The 17,767-nt window shown below is 47.5% G+C and overlaps 1 protein-coding gene across 1 annotated transcript in view; it reads left to right on the plus strand.

Moving 5' to 3' along the window:
- Positions 1 to 10,554: 10,554 nt before the first annotated feature.
- Rab6b (RAB6B, member RAS oncogene family) overlaps positions 10,555 to 17,767 on the plus strand; it is a 72,259-nt gene continuing 65,046 nt past the window's right edge. The window contains exon 1 of the mRNA XM_021172658.2: positions 10,555 to 10,980. Within this exon, the coding sequence (XP_021028317.1) occupies positions 10,911 to 10,980 (70 nt within the window). The 5' untranslated portion in view covers positions 10,555 to 10,910. The remainder of the gene's footprint in view (positions 10,981 to 17,767) is intronic.

Raw genomic sequence — 17,767 nt, forward strand, 5'->3', positions numbered from 1 at the left:
GAGAGAGATGGCCAGACCTGAATGTGGGCAGCTCAAGATTCAGGGTCCTAGAACAACTAAAAAGAAAAAAAGGAGGAGGAGAAAGAAGAGAAAGAAGAGAAGGAGGAGGAAGAAGAGGAGGAGGAAGAAGAGGAAGAAGAGGAGGAGGGAGACAAGGAAGAGGGGGATGAATAGGAGAAAGAGGAGGAAGAAGAGAAGAGAAGGAAGAAAGGGGGAAGAAGAAGAGGGGGAAGAGGAAGAAGAGGAAGAGGAAGAGGAGGAGGAAGAAGAGGAGATCAGTTGAGCACTGGCATTTTTCCCCACTGTTTTCTGGTCCACTGAGAAGCTAAATGGTGAGAGGTCACGGGTGGAGTCACGCTTTGCCTGTCATTCACGTTTTGCCTGTCATGGTAGACTCATACCCTCACACCATGAACCAAAAAAAAAAAATGTATTTTCTCTCAAGTTGTTTTGTTGTCAGGCATTTGGTCATAACAACAAGAAAAATAAGTAATACACTAGTTTAAAAATCATGTTGGTCTAGGAAATCAATAACCCGTGTCAACTTATCATTAGTATCCCATTAAAGGGGTAACATATTACTTTAAAATAACCCCAAACTTACAAACATAGGGCATTCTTCACAAATGTCTCATACTTTTGTAACCAATGTATACAATAGCAATAATTATGATTAAAATATGCATATTGATTCATTTTCAAAAAACTGTTTCAAGTCATTATTTTTGGTTTGTATTATGAAAAGCTGCAAAATAAATGTTTGTTCTTATTTTGCCAGATCATAAATAATTTTCCCTCTTTCTTTGCCATTTCCAAAATAGATACTTCACACAAGAGTGTAATAGCAGGAAGGAGAAAAAAATCCCACTGACATTTTTAACTTTGTTTATTGAATATCTGGCCAACATTTCTTTTGAACTTCTCATCAGTCTGGGCTTTTAAACTCAGTGCTGAAACACTTTCTGGCATGATCAAGCCTAATTTTATTTATATCTAGCTGAGATTGTTTTTGACATATATAAAATATTCAAAATATTCTTATTTCAGATTCAGTTTAGACATTTAGGCCACAAGTGGACAATATTTTTCAAACTAATTTGGAAGTCCTCGAACATATGAAAAATACCATAGGATAGTATCTCTTATGCTTCATGAGTTACAGAAACTTTCAACAGTACCTACAATTTTTCTAACATTTAGATCAATTATTTATGATATTATGAAGAAGGGAATCTACTCTACAGAAATCTTAAGTTAAGAAGATTAATTTTGGTCGGGCAGTAGTTGTGCACGCCTTTAATCCCAGCACTCAGGAGGCAGAGGCAGGCGGATTTCTGAGTTTGAGGCCAGCCTGGTCTACAAAGTGAGTTCCAGGACAGCCAGGGCTACACAGAGAAACCCTGTCTCGAAAAGAAGAAGAAGAAACCTTTTCTAGTCAAAAATACAACTTAGACCTTGGGAAATATATTATATGTTTAATTCTAATTTCAGGATAATTCCACTACTTCTTACTGACCTGAAATTAGTTTGTTAGCAAGTTCAGCATTAGTTGAAAATATCTACAATTCTTGTCTCATTTGGTTTTGTTTGTTTGTATGATTGTCGGTTTTTTTAAGACAAGGTTTCTCTGTGTAGGCCTGGCTGTCCTGGAACTTACTCTGTAGACCAGGCTATAACCTCGAACTATCAGATCTGCTTGCCTCTGCCTCCTGAGAGCTGGAATCGAATATTTCTCATACACAGGAATTTCGTTTTTGTATGCTGTATGTAGCAGGTTTTAGTTGCTCTCAGTATGACATTTGTACATAACTTCCAATAGTTTTTTTTATTGTGTGTGTGTGTGGTGTGTGTGTGTGTGTGTGTAACAGAGAGGTCAGTCAACATTGGATGTCTTCCATGATCAACTTCCGTTTTACTTTTAAAACAGGTTTCTCACTGAACCTGAAGCTCACCAATTTGGCCAGAATGGTTGTCCAGAAAGCACCAGGAATCTACCTGTCTCCACCCACTCCTCGCTGGGTTTACAGGCATCTGTAGACCATGCCCATCTTTTTGTGGGTGTTAGGGTCAAACCCAGGTCCTCACGCTTGCGCAGTCAGCACTATACAGACCGAGCCGTCTCTCCTCCCCTGGTTTCTTTTTCTTTTGTTCTGGTGATAGTACTCTTGTCCCCCTAGATTCTCATTTATACTCTCATTTTATACTTAAAGCTTTGTGCACTCATTCGCTCTTTAATTAATTAACTACTGTGTGTGGTGTGTGTGAGAGCGTGTGTGTTGTATGCGCAGTTACATGTACCTATGTGTGTCATCTGAAGTCAGAGGATGAGGTCAGGTGTCCCGCTGTCACTCTTCATCTTGAGATTTTTGAGGCAGGATCTCTCACTGAGAGACCAGGCTGGCCTCCTGTCTCTAAACCAACACAGTGAAGGATTTCCAGGCTCAAGTGACCACACCTGGCTTTTTTTTTTTTTTTTTTTTTTGAGACAAGGTTTCTCTGAATAGCCCTGGCTGTCCTGTCCTGGAACTCCCTTTGTAGACCAGGCTGGCCTCGAACTCAGAAATCTGCCTGCCTCTACCTCCTCTGCCTCCCTAGTGCTGGGATTAAAGGTGTGCGCCACCACCGCCTGACCACACCTGGCTTTTTGATGTGGTGTCTCAAGCTTGCCCACAGAGCAAGCTTATTATCCATTAAGCCATTTCCACGGTCCCTAATCTGTTACTTTCTAAACTAGAAAAATAATTTCATTAGTAATTACAACTTATATGGGTCCCACTGTACCTATATTATCTGAATATAATATTGCACCATTATACTGATGTATAAATATATAAATAAATTCACGCTGAGTCAATCCATTAGCACTGACTAGAAACACAAAGTGCTTATGCATAGTTATAGAAAACCCTGTGACACAAGGATATAATGTTACGTAATGCAATATAATTTGTTAGAGCAAATTACAGTCCATAAAAATTATAAAGTTGTGGGGTTTTCTTTTAAGTTGTGTTTTAAAAAGAAAATGTCTTATACTCTTTGGTGTTTAAGTTGTGATATCACTATTTCAAATTGGTGTGGAAAACACACTCTTAGGAAAACAGTCCAGACGCTTCTTCAAGTTAGCATGTGACAGAGAAGTCTAACTCCTGGGCATTCATGCTACTGGTCTGAAGGTATATATGTATATATATATATATATATATATATATATATATATATATATACATATACATATATATATGTGTGTGTGTGTGTGTGTGTGTGTGTTAACGCCAAGATCTGTATGTGTATATTGATGGCAGTTTTATTTATAAATTCCCCAAATTGAAACAATAAAACTGTATCATAATTGACAAATAATAAAATATGATAAATAGCATATCTAAATAATGAATTTCTGCTTACAATAAAAAGAAATAAACAATTTAGTAATTCCAGCTTAACTAATTTTTCTAAGTGAGATAGAATAGATCCCAAAGGCTATGTATTGAATGCTCCCATTTGTATGACCTTCTGGGAAGCACAAAGCCGTAGGAGCAGAAAGCAAGTCAGTAGCTGTGTGAGTCTGGAGAGGAGGGATATGTTCAGTGTTGTGAGCTAGAGAAGGGACTCCCAGGATGGTTCTTTGTGATGCTGTAATAGTGGGTAAATAACTCAAAATCTGTAGGAATTAGTACAATAAATAGATTTACTGTATGAAAACGTCATGTGAGACTAGGTTATCAAGTGAACTCAGGGTGGGATGCAGGCAGATAATCCAGCTCTATTATAAATCAGTGGCATAACTACATCCTATTTTATTTTCCTGTTATTGTGATAAAATACTCTGATAAAAGCAATGTAAGTGGTAAAAAGTTTGTATTGGCTAGGTTTTTTTTCTCACCTTGAGCCAAGCTGGGTCATGAGGAAGAGGGGTCCCAGGAGAGAAAATGGTTCCATCATATTGACCTGTAGGCAAGTCTGTGTGGGCATTTTCTTGGTTTTCTTGATGTGGGAAAGTCCAACCCACTGTGGTCAGTACCACCCCTGGGCAGGTGATCCTGGATTCTAAAGAAGAAAAAAAAAAAAAAAAAGCAAAGCAAAGCAAAGCAAAACAACAATAAGAATCTAGGATCAGCAAACTGGGAAAAGCTAGCCAGTAGTCAATATTCTTCCATGGCCTCTGCTTCAGTTTGTGCCGCCAGGTTCCTGCCCCAACTTCCCTCAGTGATGGACTGTAATCTGCAAAGTGAAATAGATCCTGTCCTTCTTAAGTTGCTTTTGGTGATGGTGTTTATTACAGCAATAGAAACCTAACCGGAATGGGCTTCATTTTAGCTCACGATTCCAAGGAAAGTATCCCAAAGGCCAAACAAAACAAAAACAAAACAAAACAAAACAAAAAACCCTCACCCATAGGAAGCTCTAGCTTGTGAAGATTCAAATTCATTTAAAGCAAGAAAGCCCAACTTCAAAGAGTTCCATGCTCCTTGAAAGCAACTGCCTAGGAAAATGTCTCCCCAAGGCCAGCGCACAAAAGCCAATGTGGCCGTGTAGTTCAAGGGTACCAGGATCTATCCCAAGCTAGTAGCAGAATCTACACCGTGGAGAATAAAAGATTAGAGACTCTTGATGAGCAGCTGAGGCCTGGCAGTGTGCAGCAGGGCTGGAGACCCTAAATAGAGGTACTAAAAGGCCATTGTATAAAGTTGTGAAAATTAAGCCCCAGTGTTATGGAGGCCTCCAAGGGTCAGAGGTCAGCACTAAGGGACATCTCTCAAGGAGATCTGCAGGCATGGAGAGGAGGTGGCCTCGGAGAGACTCTGTGTGTTCTACAGGTGACAGAGTCAGAGGAGTGAAGCTACGGCGGAGCCCTGGGATGCCCAGTTGACTACGTGACCAGCTCCAGATGCTGGATAGGAAGCTGCAGGACCTCCTATTTATTCATCCTGTTGGATTTTAGTTTTGCTTTGGTGTAATTGTACTCTGCTATGCCCTGGTTCTCCCATTTTCAAATATATTTACTCCGTGCCATTATATATTGGAAGTATGAACATTATTATCATTATTATTTTATAGGAGCTGACAGTTTAAAGACTTTGGACTTTTAAAATACTGAAGTTATTAAAGACTACGGAGACCTTTAATGTTGGGATGAGTGCATCTTTCATGGTCTTGAGCCTGTGAGGAAGGGAAATGGAAGGGCATATTAGTTATTTTCCTGTTGCTGTGATAAAACACCATAACCAGACAGACCTGACTTACAAAAAGAAAGAGCTAACTTTGGCCTTCGGTTCCAGAGGAAGAGTCCATAATGACAGAGGAGACATGCAAGGCAGCTGATAGCCGCAGCTGTGGAGAAGGTCACATCTTCAACCACAAGCAGAGAGCAGAAAACCAACTAGAAATGGGACAAGGCTATCAACTCTGAAAGCCTGGGCCATCTGACAGACTCCTTCCAGCAAGGCTCCATCATCAAAAGACTCCACAATTTCCCAAACAGATCCTCCAGCCAGGGACGGAACCCCAACTATGTGTGTCTGTCGGGGACATTGCTCACTCAAACCACCACAGAGGTTATGGTTTCAAAGTGATGTGTTTGATCCGCTTCCCCCAAGGCTCATGGAAACCTCGTGGAAGAGGAAGGAGAAAGACTGTAAGGTCCAGAGGCCAAAAAGTGTCTTCAGTATCTGTCAGGACCACAGCATTCATAAGCTCAGAGCAGAGCAGCTGTGGTAGTCCACACAAGACTCACACAAGAGAAACAAACAAATAATGTCAATATATCAAAAGTGCATTGTTTAAGATGATCAAGGAAACCAATAAACCTCTAGATAGAATACTGGGGGCAGGGAAGAAGACAGCTCTAACCTGCCAAAATCTGGAATAGGAGACGTATCACTAGACAGTTTATAGAATTAAAAGATTAATAAGGCAGCATTACAAATAGTCTCTCTCACACACAAAGTGTGTAGCTTAAGTGGAAAAAATTCCTTTAAAGACGCTGACTGTTGGTGATCCATCAAGAAAGAGAACAGAAAACCCCAAAAGTCTAATATTTACTGAAGAGACTGAATTGGTATTTTTAAATCTCCCCATAAAGAAAACCAAGAATCAACAGCTTCATTCAATAATTCCATCCAACTTAAAATTGTTTCACTAACAAGTTATTTTAGCTCACACTTTTGATCCCAGCACTTGGGAGGCAAAGGCACGTGGATCTCTGAATCTGAGGTCTGCCTGGTCTACAATGGGCGGCCAGGGCTACACAGAGAAATCCTGTCTTGGAAAACCAAAAACTAACAATAATTTTTAAAAGTACATAAAAAGTTTAAATCTTTATTTAGATGTGTCTATGTGAGTATATACCCATGAGTGCCGGTGGAGAGCAGAAGAGGGAGTGAGAGACCCCTGGCTCTGGTCATGAGCTGCCTGATGTGGGTGCTCAGAACAGAACTCTGGTCTTTCTGAAGCACGGGAAGTGCTCCTAACCACTGAGTCATCTCTCCAGCCCTTCCATTCAACATTTAAGAAACAACTCCAATTTTACATAAGCTCCTGCCACAAATGGGTGATGCCTATGTACTTCCCGGTTCATTTTCTGAGGCCAGCATGACTGTTATCCAAACCAAATGATGACATTAATTTTGTTTGTTTTTGTTTTTATTGGATATTTTCTTTATTTACATTTCAAATGTTATCTCCTTTCCTGGTTTCCCCTCTGAAAAACACCCTCTTCCTTATCCCCCTCCCCCCTCCCCCTGCTCACCAACCCACCCACTCCTGCTTCCTGGCCCTGGCATTCCCCTACACTGGGGCATTCAGCCTTCACAGGACCAAGGGCCTCTCCTCCCATTGATGTCTTACTAGGCCATCCTCTGCTACATGTGCAGCTGGAGCCATGAGTCCCACCATGTGTACCCTTTGGTTGGTGGTTTAGTCCCAGGGAGCTCTGAGGGTACTGGTTAGTTCATATTGTTGTTCCTCCTATGGGGCTGCAAACCCTGTCAGCTCCTTAGGTCCTTTCTCTAGCTCCTTCACTGGGGACCCTGTGCTCAGTCCAATGGATGGCTGTGAGCATCCGCTTCTGTATTTGTCAGGCACTAAAAATGATGATATTATAAGAGAAGAAAATTGCAGGACAACATCACTCACAATTGTAGACAAAAAAAAAAGTGCCAAAATTTTAGAATGCCAAATTTAATATATATAAAAGAACAACTTATTATAATCGAGTGAGGTTTATCCAAAGAATGCAAAGAACGCAGGCATCCATTGTGGGTGAGGGAAGGAAGAAATTACTGTGGTCCACACCTCTCAGTAGTAATGGAGTAGACTACTGATACAAACAGGAACTCAGAATCTGTCCATGGAGTTATCTCAGGTGAGAAAAAAACCCAGCCCCCGCCCCATGTTCCGTACGATATAATTTCGTTCAGATTCTTGAGTCTAAGGAAATGAAATAGTTCAGTGATTGAGAGCGAGGAAGGGATAGGTGTGAAGAAGGCAGGAGTGTTCCCATGGTGATGGGACACTTTATTCTTGATTGTCTATATACAGGCCGTGACAATGAACGTGTAAGATACTACCATGGTGGAAGTGGGTAGGGCAGGTTAGATAAAGTACCCACGGGTCTGACTTTTTTTTTGCAACTTCTTGTGAACGCATAATGACTTCCAAATGAAGAGAAATCTGTAGTTATGTTTTAATGTAAATAGCCAAGGGAAAATAGCCAAGCCCTTCTTGAAGAACATGAAGAAACATGGGTGGTGGGGTAGTTGTATGTTCTGACAGCGATCGTTGGTGTAAAGATAACAAACATACATCAGGTTTTAGCCCTTGATGTATTTCCTCTCTGCAGAGCTTTGGAACCTTTTCGCAGGTGCACCAGGAGACAGGAGACAGGAGACCAGTCCTATCTGCACCATTTGCAAAGCAGAAAGAAGGCTGGGTGCTCTTTCCAAGGTTAGTTTCCTGGCTCTGCTAAGGTACCGTGGTTATGTAAGATGTTATCGTGGGGGCTGTTGGATGAGGAGGCACAGAAACTTCCTGTACTATTTTTTGAATCCTCTATGTAGTCTAAAACTATTTCAAGCTTTAAAAACTGGACACATTTTTACTGAAAATGGTTTCAAAATTGGGGCAGACGATGGAATGCTAAGCAGACATGGGAACCAAAGGCTCTGCTCTATGCATCCACAGGAATCTTGGGAGTACAGCGAGAAGGGAAGAGCAAGTCAGAAGACAGAGTTTGAAATATGAATTCAAAAGACTCAAGAGAAATGGAAGTGTTGTGAGTTTGGGTTTTCTGCCTTGGGGAAGGAGGGAAAGAGGCAGGGGATAAAAGAAGAATTAGAAGACAGGTGTGAGCCGGGCGTGGTGGCGCACGCCTTTAATCCCAGCACTCGGGAGGCAGAGGCAGGTGGATTTCTGAGTTCGAGGCCAGCCTGGTCTACCGAGTGAGTTCCAGGACAGCCAGGGCTATACAGAGAAACCCTGTCTCGAAAAACAAAACAAAAAAAAAAAAAAAAAAAAAAAAAAAAAAAAAAAAAAAGAAGAAGACAGGTGTGTGTTCACTGCGATATGATGTCTTTCTATGTCCCTCATCCAGAGAACACACTCATCAGGTAGGGCAGAAAGATGCTATGCAGAAGAAACTATTTCTAGCGAGGCTACCAAAAGAGGCTTATAGTGGCTCTTTTTTTCTATCACATGGGAAATGCCTGATATCCCAGGACAGAATAAAGATAATCCCTTCCCCCCAAGAGACAAAGGAATGGCAAGGGTAAGGGAGAGACTTGGAAGAGAGCAGAAGCATTCTAAGGTTAGGATTCACACACAGTATGAAGACCATGCTGTGTAGTTCTGCCCAGACTGCAGGAGCCAACCCAGCAGACTGAACCAGTACAGATGAGGAGATGCTGGATGGAAGGTGTGACCTCCCACCCCTTGAATGCCTTGACCTCCATAGGCAGGGAGGGGTGTGGCTTAGGAGTATCTCCTTCACTGCTGGAACGTCCAACTTCTAGCTACGGAGACACAACATTGCAATCTACAAACTTCACACTGTAAAACCAGGCAATGGAATCAACAACAATAAACAAAACTTGCCCCCCAAAAATGTAGAAACCCATCCAGTATCTCATAATGTTCTACATAAGATTACAGTATTGTGTTGGGCTGAATTCATAGCTATCCTGCAAGGCATATGGCCTGTGGACAGTGGGTCGGACACACCGGCCAGAACTTTCCTCAGCCCATGCTGGATCCTGAGACAGCAACAAACTCCGGGCAAAAGTAGGGTGGAGTCTGAGAGAGTTATATTAGTCTGGTGCCCAACCTGGCCTGCTTATATCTCAGAGGGATGACCTCCGACTCCAGGGATTTTAAACCAAAGAAGACCACAAGAATAAAACAGTTACTCCGATTTGAGAGTAGTTTTAGACGTTAATTCGAGCACTCAGCAACTGTTTCCTAAACTCTAGGTGAACTGGAACCTCAGCTGCTTCCATGGAGTTTCCTGTGAGGGTTTAATGTGCGGTGGGAGACTCTAGTGGGTACATTCGGGGTAAACTCACAAGTGTTCCCTGGGAAATCTGTAGCCACGGGTGTGTGTATGTATGTGTGTGTGTGCGTGTGTGTACATTTCACTCCTGGCTTGCTTTGTGTAACATACACTACACATTCCAAACATTCACAAACAAACATTCCCTGAATGGCCAGAGAAGGTCAAGACCAGCAAGTGGCTGGAGAGGAAGAGGGGAGGGGCTTTGTAAAGCCTCGATTAACCCGATGCCTTAGAGTGTACTGCTTGGGGGCTGCGTTTAACCTTAGTCTGGCGTCTACTCTTTGCTCTCACCCTACTCTGTGTGCCCTGCAAACTTAGAGGTCGCTCTCTTATCCTCTTGGAGCTCATTACCTGAAAAAACCTAACTAGTAGGGCGCAGGAGTGTGGTTGGAGGCAGGGCATTGTCTTTGGGTTAGTGGAGCTGTCTTCTACCAGGCAAGTTAGGTTTCAAACCCTAGTAGGCATATCCTGTAAGGGTGTCTTCTCTCTCACTGGCCAGCTCCTCCGGGGACAACCACAGATCCCCTCCCCATTTAGAGTCTAAGTCTAGCTAGATAGGAGGTAAGCTAGAGGCCAGCAGGGGCCACCGAGGAGCCATACCTCAGGTCTGAGCCAGGTATCGCACATCTTCCTACTCACCACCACACCACACACTGACCCTTTCCTATGTTCCCGCCCTGTCCGACCATCTGGGTCTGAGACGGAAGAAGGGAACCGCATTTAGGTGTCAAAGACCAGAAGCAAATGTCCTCTTGACCAAGTCCTGTCTTTTTTTCCCCCCTAGGTGGGTGGGTGAGACAGAAGCAGCAGGGCAGAGCAAGCCGCTCCAAAGAGGGCACCTCTCTTAGGCTCAAAAGGAGGTGGCTCTCCCAAGCCGGCTGCCCGGGTGGGGGCTGGATGGCGCACGCCCCCCAAACCCCGCAAACCCACCGGCTCCGCATGACATCAGAGGCTTGGGAGCGCGCAGAGCGCAGGCGCGGGCGGAGCAGGCGGGCGGGAGGGGGCGCGTGGCGCTGCTCGGAGAGCGCTCCTCCGCCCAGCTCGGTCCCTGCGCCCCGCTCCGCCCGTGCCTCGCTGCCCGCGCCGAGCTTCGGGCGTCCACAGCGCGCCCGTCGCCCGTGCAGCCAGCGCCACCCAGGACTGCGCCGCGCACCCCGCCTCCTCCCTTTCCGCCGTCGCCGCCGTCGGACACGCAGCCGCAGGCCGGGGCCCGGCCGCAGCTGGGGAGTCAGGGGCGCGCGCAGCCAGCCCTTCCCCCTCCGGCTCCCGCACCGCTCGCCGCCTCCCCTTGCCCTCCTCCTCTCCCCTCCCTGCTCCTTCACCGCTTCCTCCTCCTCCTCGCCCGGCCCCAGCTGCCAGCACCATGTCCGCAGGGGGAGATTTTGGGAACCCGCTGCGAAAATTCAAGTTGGTTTTCCTAGGGGAGCAGAGCGGTGAGTACTCGGCTTATTCTCTCGGCTCGGAGCCGAGTCTTTTCCCCACGCCGCCCATTCAGCCACCCCACTAGGGACCCTCCCAGCCCTGGCTCGCCAAGGCCCTTCCACGCCCCGGTAGAGGAGAGGGATGCAGATGGGGAGATGGGGCTAGCTCGGGTGGGGCCGGGCTGGGGAGGACCAAGGGGGAAAGGAAGAAGGTGGCTCTGGGGGTCAAGGGATGAGGATGAGTGTGAGATCTGGGTACCCGGTGCAGGTGCGTCCGGGAGGAGGACCGAGGGCGGCGGCTGGCTCACCCGCTCTAGGCGCCGGGCTCGCGGGCTCGCTGACTAGCTCGCACTGCGGCAAGGCTGCAGAGCACTGTGCAGGTGTCTGGGTGCCGGCGAGGGTGTGGGCGAAGGGACAGGAGCCTCTCTTGGGAGAACGAGGTGGGGCTGGAAAGTGGTTGCCCCCACCCCAAGGTTGCGCCCGAGGGGCTCCCTGCGGACCCTGCCTGGAATCTAGGGAAAGGACACGTCCAGCTCTGGAGCAGATTGCTGCTGGGAAATGGGGAACACGACACCTGCCCCTTTTCGAAAAGAGTGGGTGCAAGTGGTAGGGAAACTGGGCACTTAGCTTCTCTGGCTTACATCCGACTGGGCAGAAGGTTCTAGACTCACTGTCCTTAATTAATGCGTTAGCCTCTTTGGGGCTTAGGGGTGTGGATCGTGAGAATGAAGATTCTTCCCATAGCAGGTGACTTGGGGGATGGTACAGAGGCGTCTCATATCTGTGAGCTTGGCACTGGGCAGAGAAAGGCCTAGGCGACACGCCCTGCCTGGCTTCCCTGCCCCCTCTCGAGAGCATCAGTGGAGCCGGTGGATTCTCCCACCCCCATCTCCCAGCTCACCGCCCTTCTTGGGGGAGGGGAGGTCACCGTGGCAGCCAGCCAGAGCCTAAGGAGGGGGAGAGTAAGGGTTTCTTTGCCGCCCAGGAGTCTCCCCTCCCAAGTATCTGACACCCAGTTTGGTCCAAGGTGGGAAGCCCAGACTGAAGAGCAGCGACCCCTCTGATACCTGTGGGAAGGAGTGGCTCCTTGAGAGCCTCGGTCCAGGAGTCTCCTAACCAGGGGGTTACAGACATAAGCTGGGCTTCTGAGCATTTCTGCTGGAAGAGAAGGGGATTCCTGGGGGGGGGGGGGGCGGGATCCCCAGCTCTAGCTCTGTAAACCAGTTCTGTTAGCTGGTTTGGAGGCCAAGAGGAGGAAGGCCGTGGGAGGACCTGGTGGGCCCAGGCACCGTGCAGCTATGACGTGTGCGTGTGGGCTGTGGAGGTCACATGGCCACCTCCTGTCTGCTGATGCTCAGTACCTGAGCTGGAGGGTTGGGAGCCGGGCGGAAGTCGGGGTTGCCTGTCCCGGAGAGCTGGGTTTGGGACATTTCACATAGTACCCAGCTCAGCTAGGTAGCCAGCTGGATCTGATTCCCTGTGCTTTGTAGATCCCAAGTGTCACAAAAGACACCTCTGTTCCTTGCTGTGTGGAAAGGATTTGGGGAGCACCTCACCCCTAGGAGGGAGCCTGCAGGTGCACAGCAGCCTTGGGGGATGGGTCCTCAACTGTGTTGTCATTTGCCTGATTCCAGGCCTCCTGGACACTCAGTTTCTGTCTTTGAGTAGTGGGTAGCTGGAAGCAGCCCTTATGCCTCATGTTTTTCCCCAGTGCCTGGACTATGCTGGAGTTCAAAGAATATTTGTTAATTCTAAATCTGAACACAGTTCCATAAAGAATCCTATGTGGTGAGTTTGAATGAAACTCTGGGCTCCCTTAGCAACTGCTGATGGGTGGAACACACACACACACACACACACACACACACACACACACACACACACACACACACGCCACCCCCAGTGAGAGTTCCGCCAACCCCTCCAGGTCTGGAGTCACAGAAATGAGAGGCAACCTTTCCTCGCATGCTCATGTGGAGAGAGAGAGAGTGGGGAGGTCTTGCCCAGAGACCCACTGTGAGTTGTGAACACTTTGGGAGCAGGAACCCACACTTCCCCTTTCCCGTCTGCCATTTTTAACTAGAGTGTCATTGGGAAGTAAGATGACCTTCAGTGCGGGAAGCCAAGTCTGGAACCTCTTTGAGAGGATTTATGGGCTCAGTTAGTTGGTTGTGGCCTGGTGGGAATGCTTGGCTAGTTGGTTAGGGGCAGGATTCATAGGCCCTTGGAACATAATCCATCAATGTGTTAGTAGTGAGTTGTTTACCTCGGGTGTACAGAGCTTGTGGTGTCTGTGAGTCACAGAAGTTATGTGTATCCCGGAGCCTAGTAGGCCGTGACTGTAACTCCTTCCATCTTACCTCCCGACAGTTTGCATGCCAGCATCCTCTGCAGCCTGTGCTGTGGAGGGCAGCTCCTGACATCTGGTCCAAACCCTACCCTAGCTCTCCCTTCCTGTGTGATCACGGAGACCCCTCACCTTCCATACCAGGGCACTTGAGCCAACTGAAATCTGAGGCCTAAGCTTCCCTATAGAGGCCAGCTAATGGAGATGGGGGAGGGAGGCGGTAAAAGCGGTTGAAAGAACACAACCTTCTCCTGATCTCTATTCCTGGCATTGTGTTAGCATCCCTCTTGGCTTGTGGACAGAGACAGCTGGATTCCAAAGAGGGGTGCCAGGCTTGGAGCAGGGTAAGGTAGGAGATACCCTGGAACAGATAATCATAGGTAGGCATGAGGCCTTCAAAGGTACCGAGGAACTGGTTCAGGTAGGAAGCCTTTGAGTGCCTGCTCTCCAGAACGCGCCTCCATCCTGGAGGAAAGTGTCTCAGCAGAGTGAATGGTGCATCCTCTCGCCTGTGGACTGTAGTCTGACTGGCAGTGCCTGTGTCACATGGAGTAGGATCCTGGCCAGGTGCTGTGGACTTAGGGTGAGGTGTTTCCTTGCGTCAGGTAGGTCATGCAATGCTGCTGGCGCTCAGGTCGCTGTGTGGCGCCTCCCGATTAGCCCTAACACGGGTGACAATGGTGGCGAACCCAAGAGGGTGGTGCACGCCAGACTGGTGTGGAGCACTCCATAGCATCTGAAAAAGACAGGCAAAGTCTGAGGGAGAGTGGGCCTGCGAGGTGTCCATCTTTCTCCCAAGTTACCAGAGCCTCCCAGGGGATCTGGACCTTACCAGACACATCCTGGTGTGTGTGGTGAGGAGGGAGGGAAGGGAGAGTGGACAGACACAGGGGGCTGTCTGCATTCCCGGGCTGAGGCAGTAGGCCATCCGTCTCTATAGGCCTGAGTACAAGGAGTAGGGGTAGATTTCAGAGAAACCCCTCTCTCCTTGGCCCAGCTCTGCAGAAAGTATAGGTAGAGGCACGCCTGTCAGGAGCGACTCTAACCTTCCGAACGCTACAGCCCTCTAATGCAGTTTCTCGTGTCGTGGTGACCCCCAACCATAAAAGCATTTTGTTGTTGCTTCATAACTGTAATTTTGCTGCTGTTAGGAAGAGTAATGTCAATATCTGATATGCAGAATATCTGACATGTGATCCCAAGGAGGTCTTGACTCACAGATTTGAGAATGATGGGATTGCTGGCACCCGGTTGAGACCGTCCTATACATCCTCTTCAGTTAAGGTTTAAGAAACAACTGTCCACAGACTGAGCCCTGTTCCCTGCAGCTGCCCCATGCAGCACACACCGTCCTGTCCTAGCTTGGTGGCAAGCCCACTGTCCCTTTTAGAAGCTTTTCTCCTTTCTACTTCCAGGCTTGTCACATGGACACAGCTTTGATTCTTTTAATGAGCATTAAAAAAAAAAACCCAAAACCCACAAAACTGGTTATGTGCAGTCCCATGACCCCTCTTCTGTCTCAGCTAGCTAAGGGTTTTAATTTAAGGATTTTAGGGTGAGTTTTAAGCACCCTAAGTGGGTGACCAAAGCACGTTGAGAAGATTGTGTCTGAGTCATCTCCTGCTCCCTGCTCCCGTCTGTGGGCTGTGCGTGCTCACCGAGGATCTTGATTCGAAAACGATGACATCTTTGATGTGAGAGATTTGCTGATGGCCTGTCAGCAGATTAACAGTGAAGGGAGGTGAGGCAGCTTTGTGTGGTGTTCTGTTGTGTTGTGTTTTGTTTTGTTTTGCCAGAGAATTGCATCATTATGCCATGGTCATGCCCAAGCACCTGAGATTCTCAAAGGTTTTCCCAACTCCCTTTATATCTCTGAAGAAACATGGAGGTGGTGTAGGGGCTCCTGTACTACCAGAGGTGGGGAAGGACACGGCAGACCAGAGCAGATCTCTTGGAGGCTCAGACACAATCCCCATGGTGTTCTGTGCCTTGCTTTCTCATCTCGGTTTTTTCCCCTCACCTTCTAATTTCTCTCTCCCTGCCCCCTCCCTTGGGTGCTAGTACAAGAGAGAGAACCTTGGGCATTGGGTATAGACCTACCACCCTTGATTATTTTTTTCCTATGTTTAATAAAGTGTGTAGGAATCACACAGACAGTAAGATGAGGCTGTCCGTGTTCCTTCTGTTACTATAATGAAACACCCGAGTCATGCCAGCTTTATAAGGAGAGCAGGTTTGTGGAGCTCACATTCTGGAGGGTCAAGGACAGGGTGCTGGCATTGGCTCCGTTCTGGTTGAGGCTCTCATGACAGATGACATCATGGTGGGGAGTGATTCTGAGGGCACGAGGTCATATTACCACAGGAAGTTAGATAACTTCACAATCCTTTCCCAACACTGGCTCCAAGGGATCAAACCCCTCTTAGTGGGTTTCCAGGCTTACTCTTTGGGGGAGGGGTTAGGTGAAGGTCAGGGGGTAGGAAGATGGACAAGGGTCTTACACAGGCCTCACTGGCTTTGAACTCCCGGTATGAATGAGGATAACCTTGAGTCCTCCTCCACCTCCTGAGTGCCAGGGAGTGGATCTAGGGCCTCATGCATGCCAGATGAAGCACTAAATCCCCTGGTCCCACCGCCACATGAGGACCGAGCCACATCCAGACCAGAGACTTGCGAGAGAGGAAAATGTTGTTATTTATAATCCTCAAATGCTCATAAATCATTTTAAAATAGAACAAAATAACTTCCTGTCCTTTGCTTCCATAGTGCACCCCTAAAACCAGTCTGTGTTGCCCTGACATTGCAGACCATCCTTAACAGACGTGAGAGAAGTGGCCTGTAGGTTACCTCCACCTGGCTCTCCCCACCCAACTTCCGCACCCAGTGCCTTTCACTGTGGCTTGACACAACAGGGCTCCTTGGTCTCAATATGACGACATTGTTGGCCACAACTGTCTGGGGAGCTGAAAGGTTACATAGAACAGTAAAACATAAGCAGGATTGAACTACTGTGCTGGACACTTTCTGTCTGTCTGTCTGTCTGTCTGTGGCTCTTTGTTGTTTCTTACTGTGCAGAAGAGGCGATGGAGGAACCCTTGGTGGAGGTTGCCAAGGAGAAGGACCAGACACGCCCTGAGATGGGCAGCTCTTTTGTTCCAGCCAGAAAGACAGGCTGCTGGGAAACAGCTCCAGGCAGGGCCTGGGGACTTGAAGTCCCAAGGGGACTGGGAATGGCAGGTGCTTTGTTTCTAGAGCCAGGGAGCATTACCCACCCCCCATGTTGGCTTACTTCGCAGGGCTCCTGAGGAGGTTTGTATTATAGGTCTGGGCTTCAGAAGTCAAATTTTCTTCATTATTTCTATAACTTTTGCTTGAAACTTAAGAGCGATCATTTTAAAGAGTAAAATTTTTGTTGCCATGAATACTTCTTATCACTTTAATAGTTTATTTTTAGAAAAAAAAAACATATTTATCCTGTTCTCTTGGTAACAAGACCAGTGGGAGTCCAGGTAACTGGGGCTACGTACCTCGGCCTAGCACCGTATCCAGGGAGTGATGTACTCAAGGGACAGGCCTGGGTCCTGAAGAATACAGCTGACAGTGTGGCCCTGAAGGCAGAGTTGATTCTTTAAAGTGGTCTCCGAGAAAGTCACTGAAGGGCTGGTTGCCATGTCCTTCCTCTGTGAACCTCAAGTCAATGCCCCGGGCTCTCCAGGGGCACTTTGTACCTTCCTGGTCACTCTGTGATAATCATGCACTGATTGCTATTTTGCGGTTCATGAGGCTGAGGCTTGGAAAGAGCTGGTCCTGCCTACCATTAGTGTAACAAATTAGAACTTGGAGTGCCGGGGTTTGGGGGACAGCTGAGTCAGGAGAGTGCCTGCCTTGCGAGCATGAATAGCTACCTGAGTTTGAGCCCCAAAACGCACACAAAAAAAAGTCGAGTGTGGTGGCAGATGCTTTTAATCCCAGCACTGGGGAGGCAGAGGCAGGTGTATTCCTGTGGCTCACCAACCAGCCAACCTGGTCTACGAGGTGAACTCAAGGCCTCCAGGTCAATGAGAGACGCTGTTTTATGGACCTTTGGATCAGGTCATTGTCCAAGGCAGAGCCAGGAGCAGGGACAGAAGAATATTGAGGACTTAAAAGCACAGAGTCTGTCATGAATGAATGACTCAGAACATCTGTACCAAACACTTTGCTAAAGAGGAACCAGTAGATCCCCTTGTAGCTCCACTGACCATGAAGAATGCTGGAGCCAACCATAGGGAGGACGGGCTTTGGGGAAGGAGGCAGGCAGGCTCTCCACAAAGGAGGCTGGCGGCCCTGGCATTGTATGGCAGGCAGTCTGTCTCCCCACACAGGGGATTGCTTACTTTGGATGGCCTGGAGGGAACCAACAGAGAATCAGCCTTCAGCCTACTTCTACTGGGGACATGCTGCTGGGGACTG

Source organism: Mus caroli, chromosome 9, assembly GCF_900094665.2.
Source record: "Mus caroli chromosome 9, CAROLI_EIJ_v1.1, whole genome shotgun sequence".
Taxonomy (NCBI): domain Eukaryota; kingdom Metazoa; phylum Chordata; class Mammalia; order Rodentia; family Muridae; genus Mus; species Mus caroli.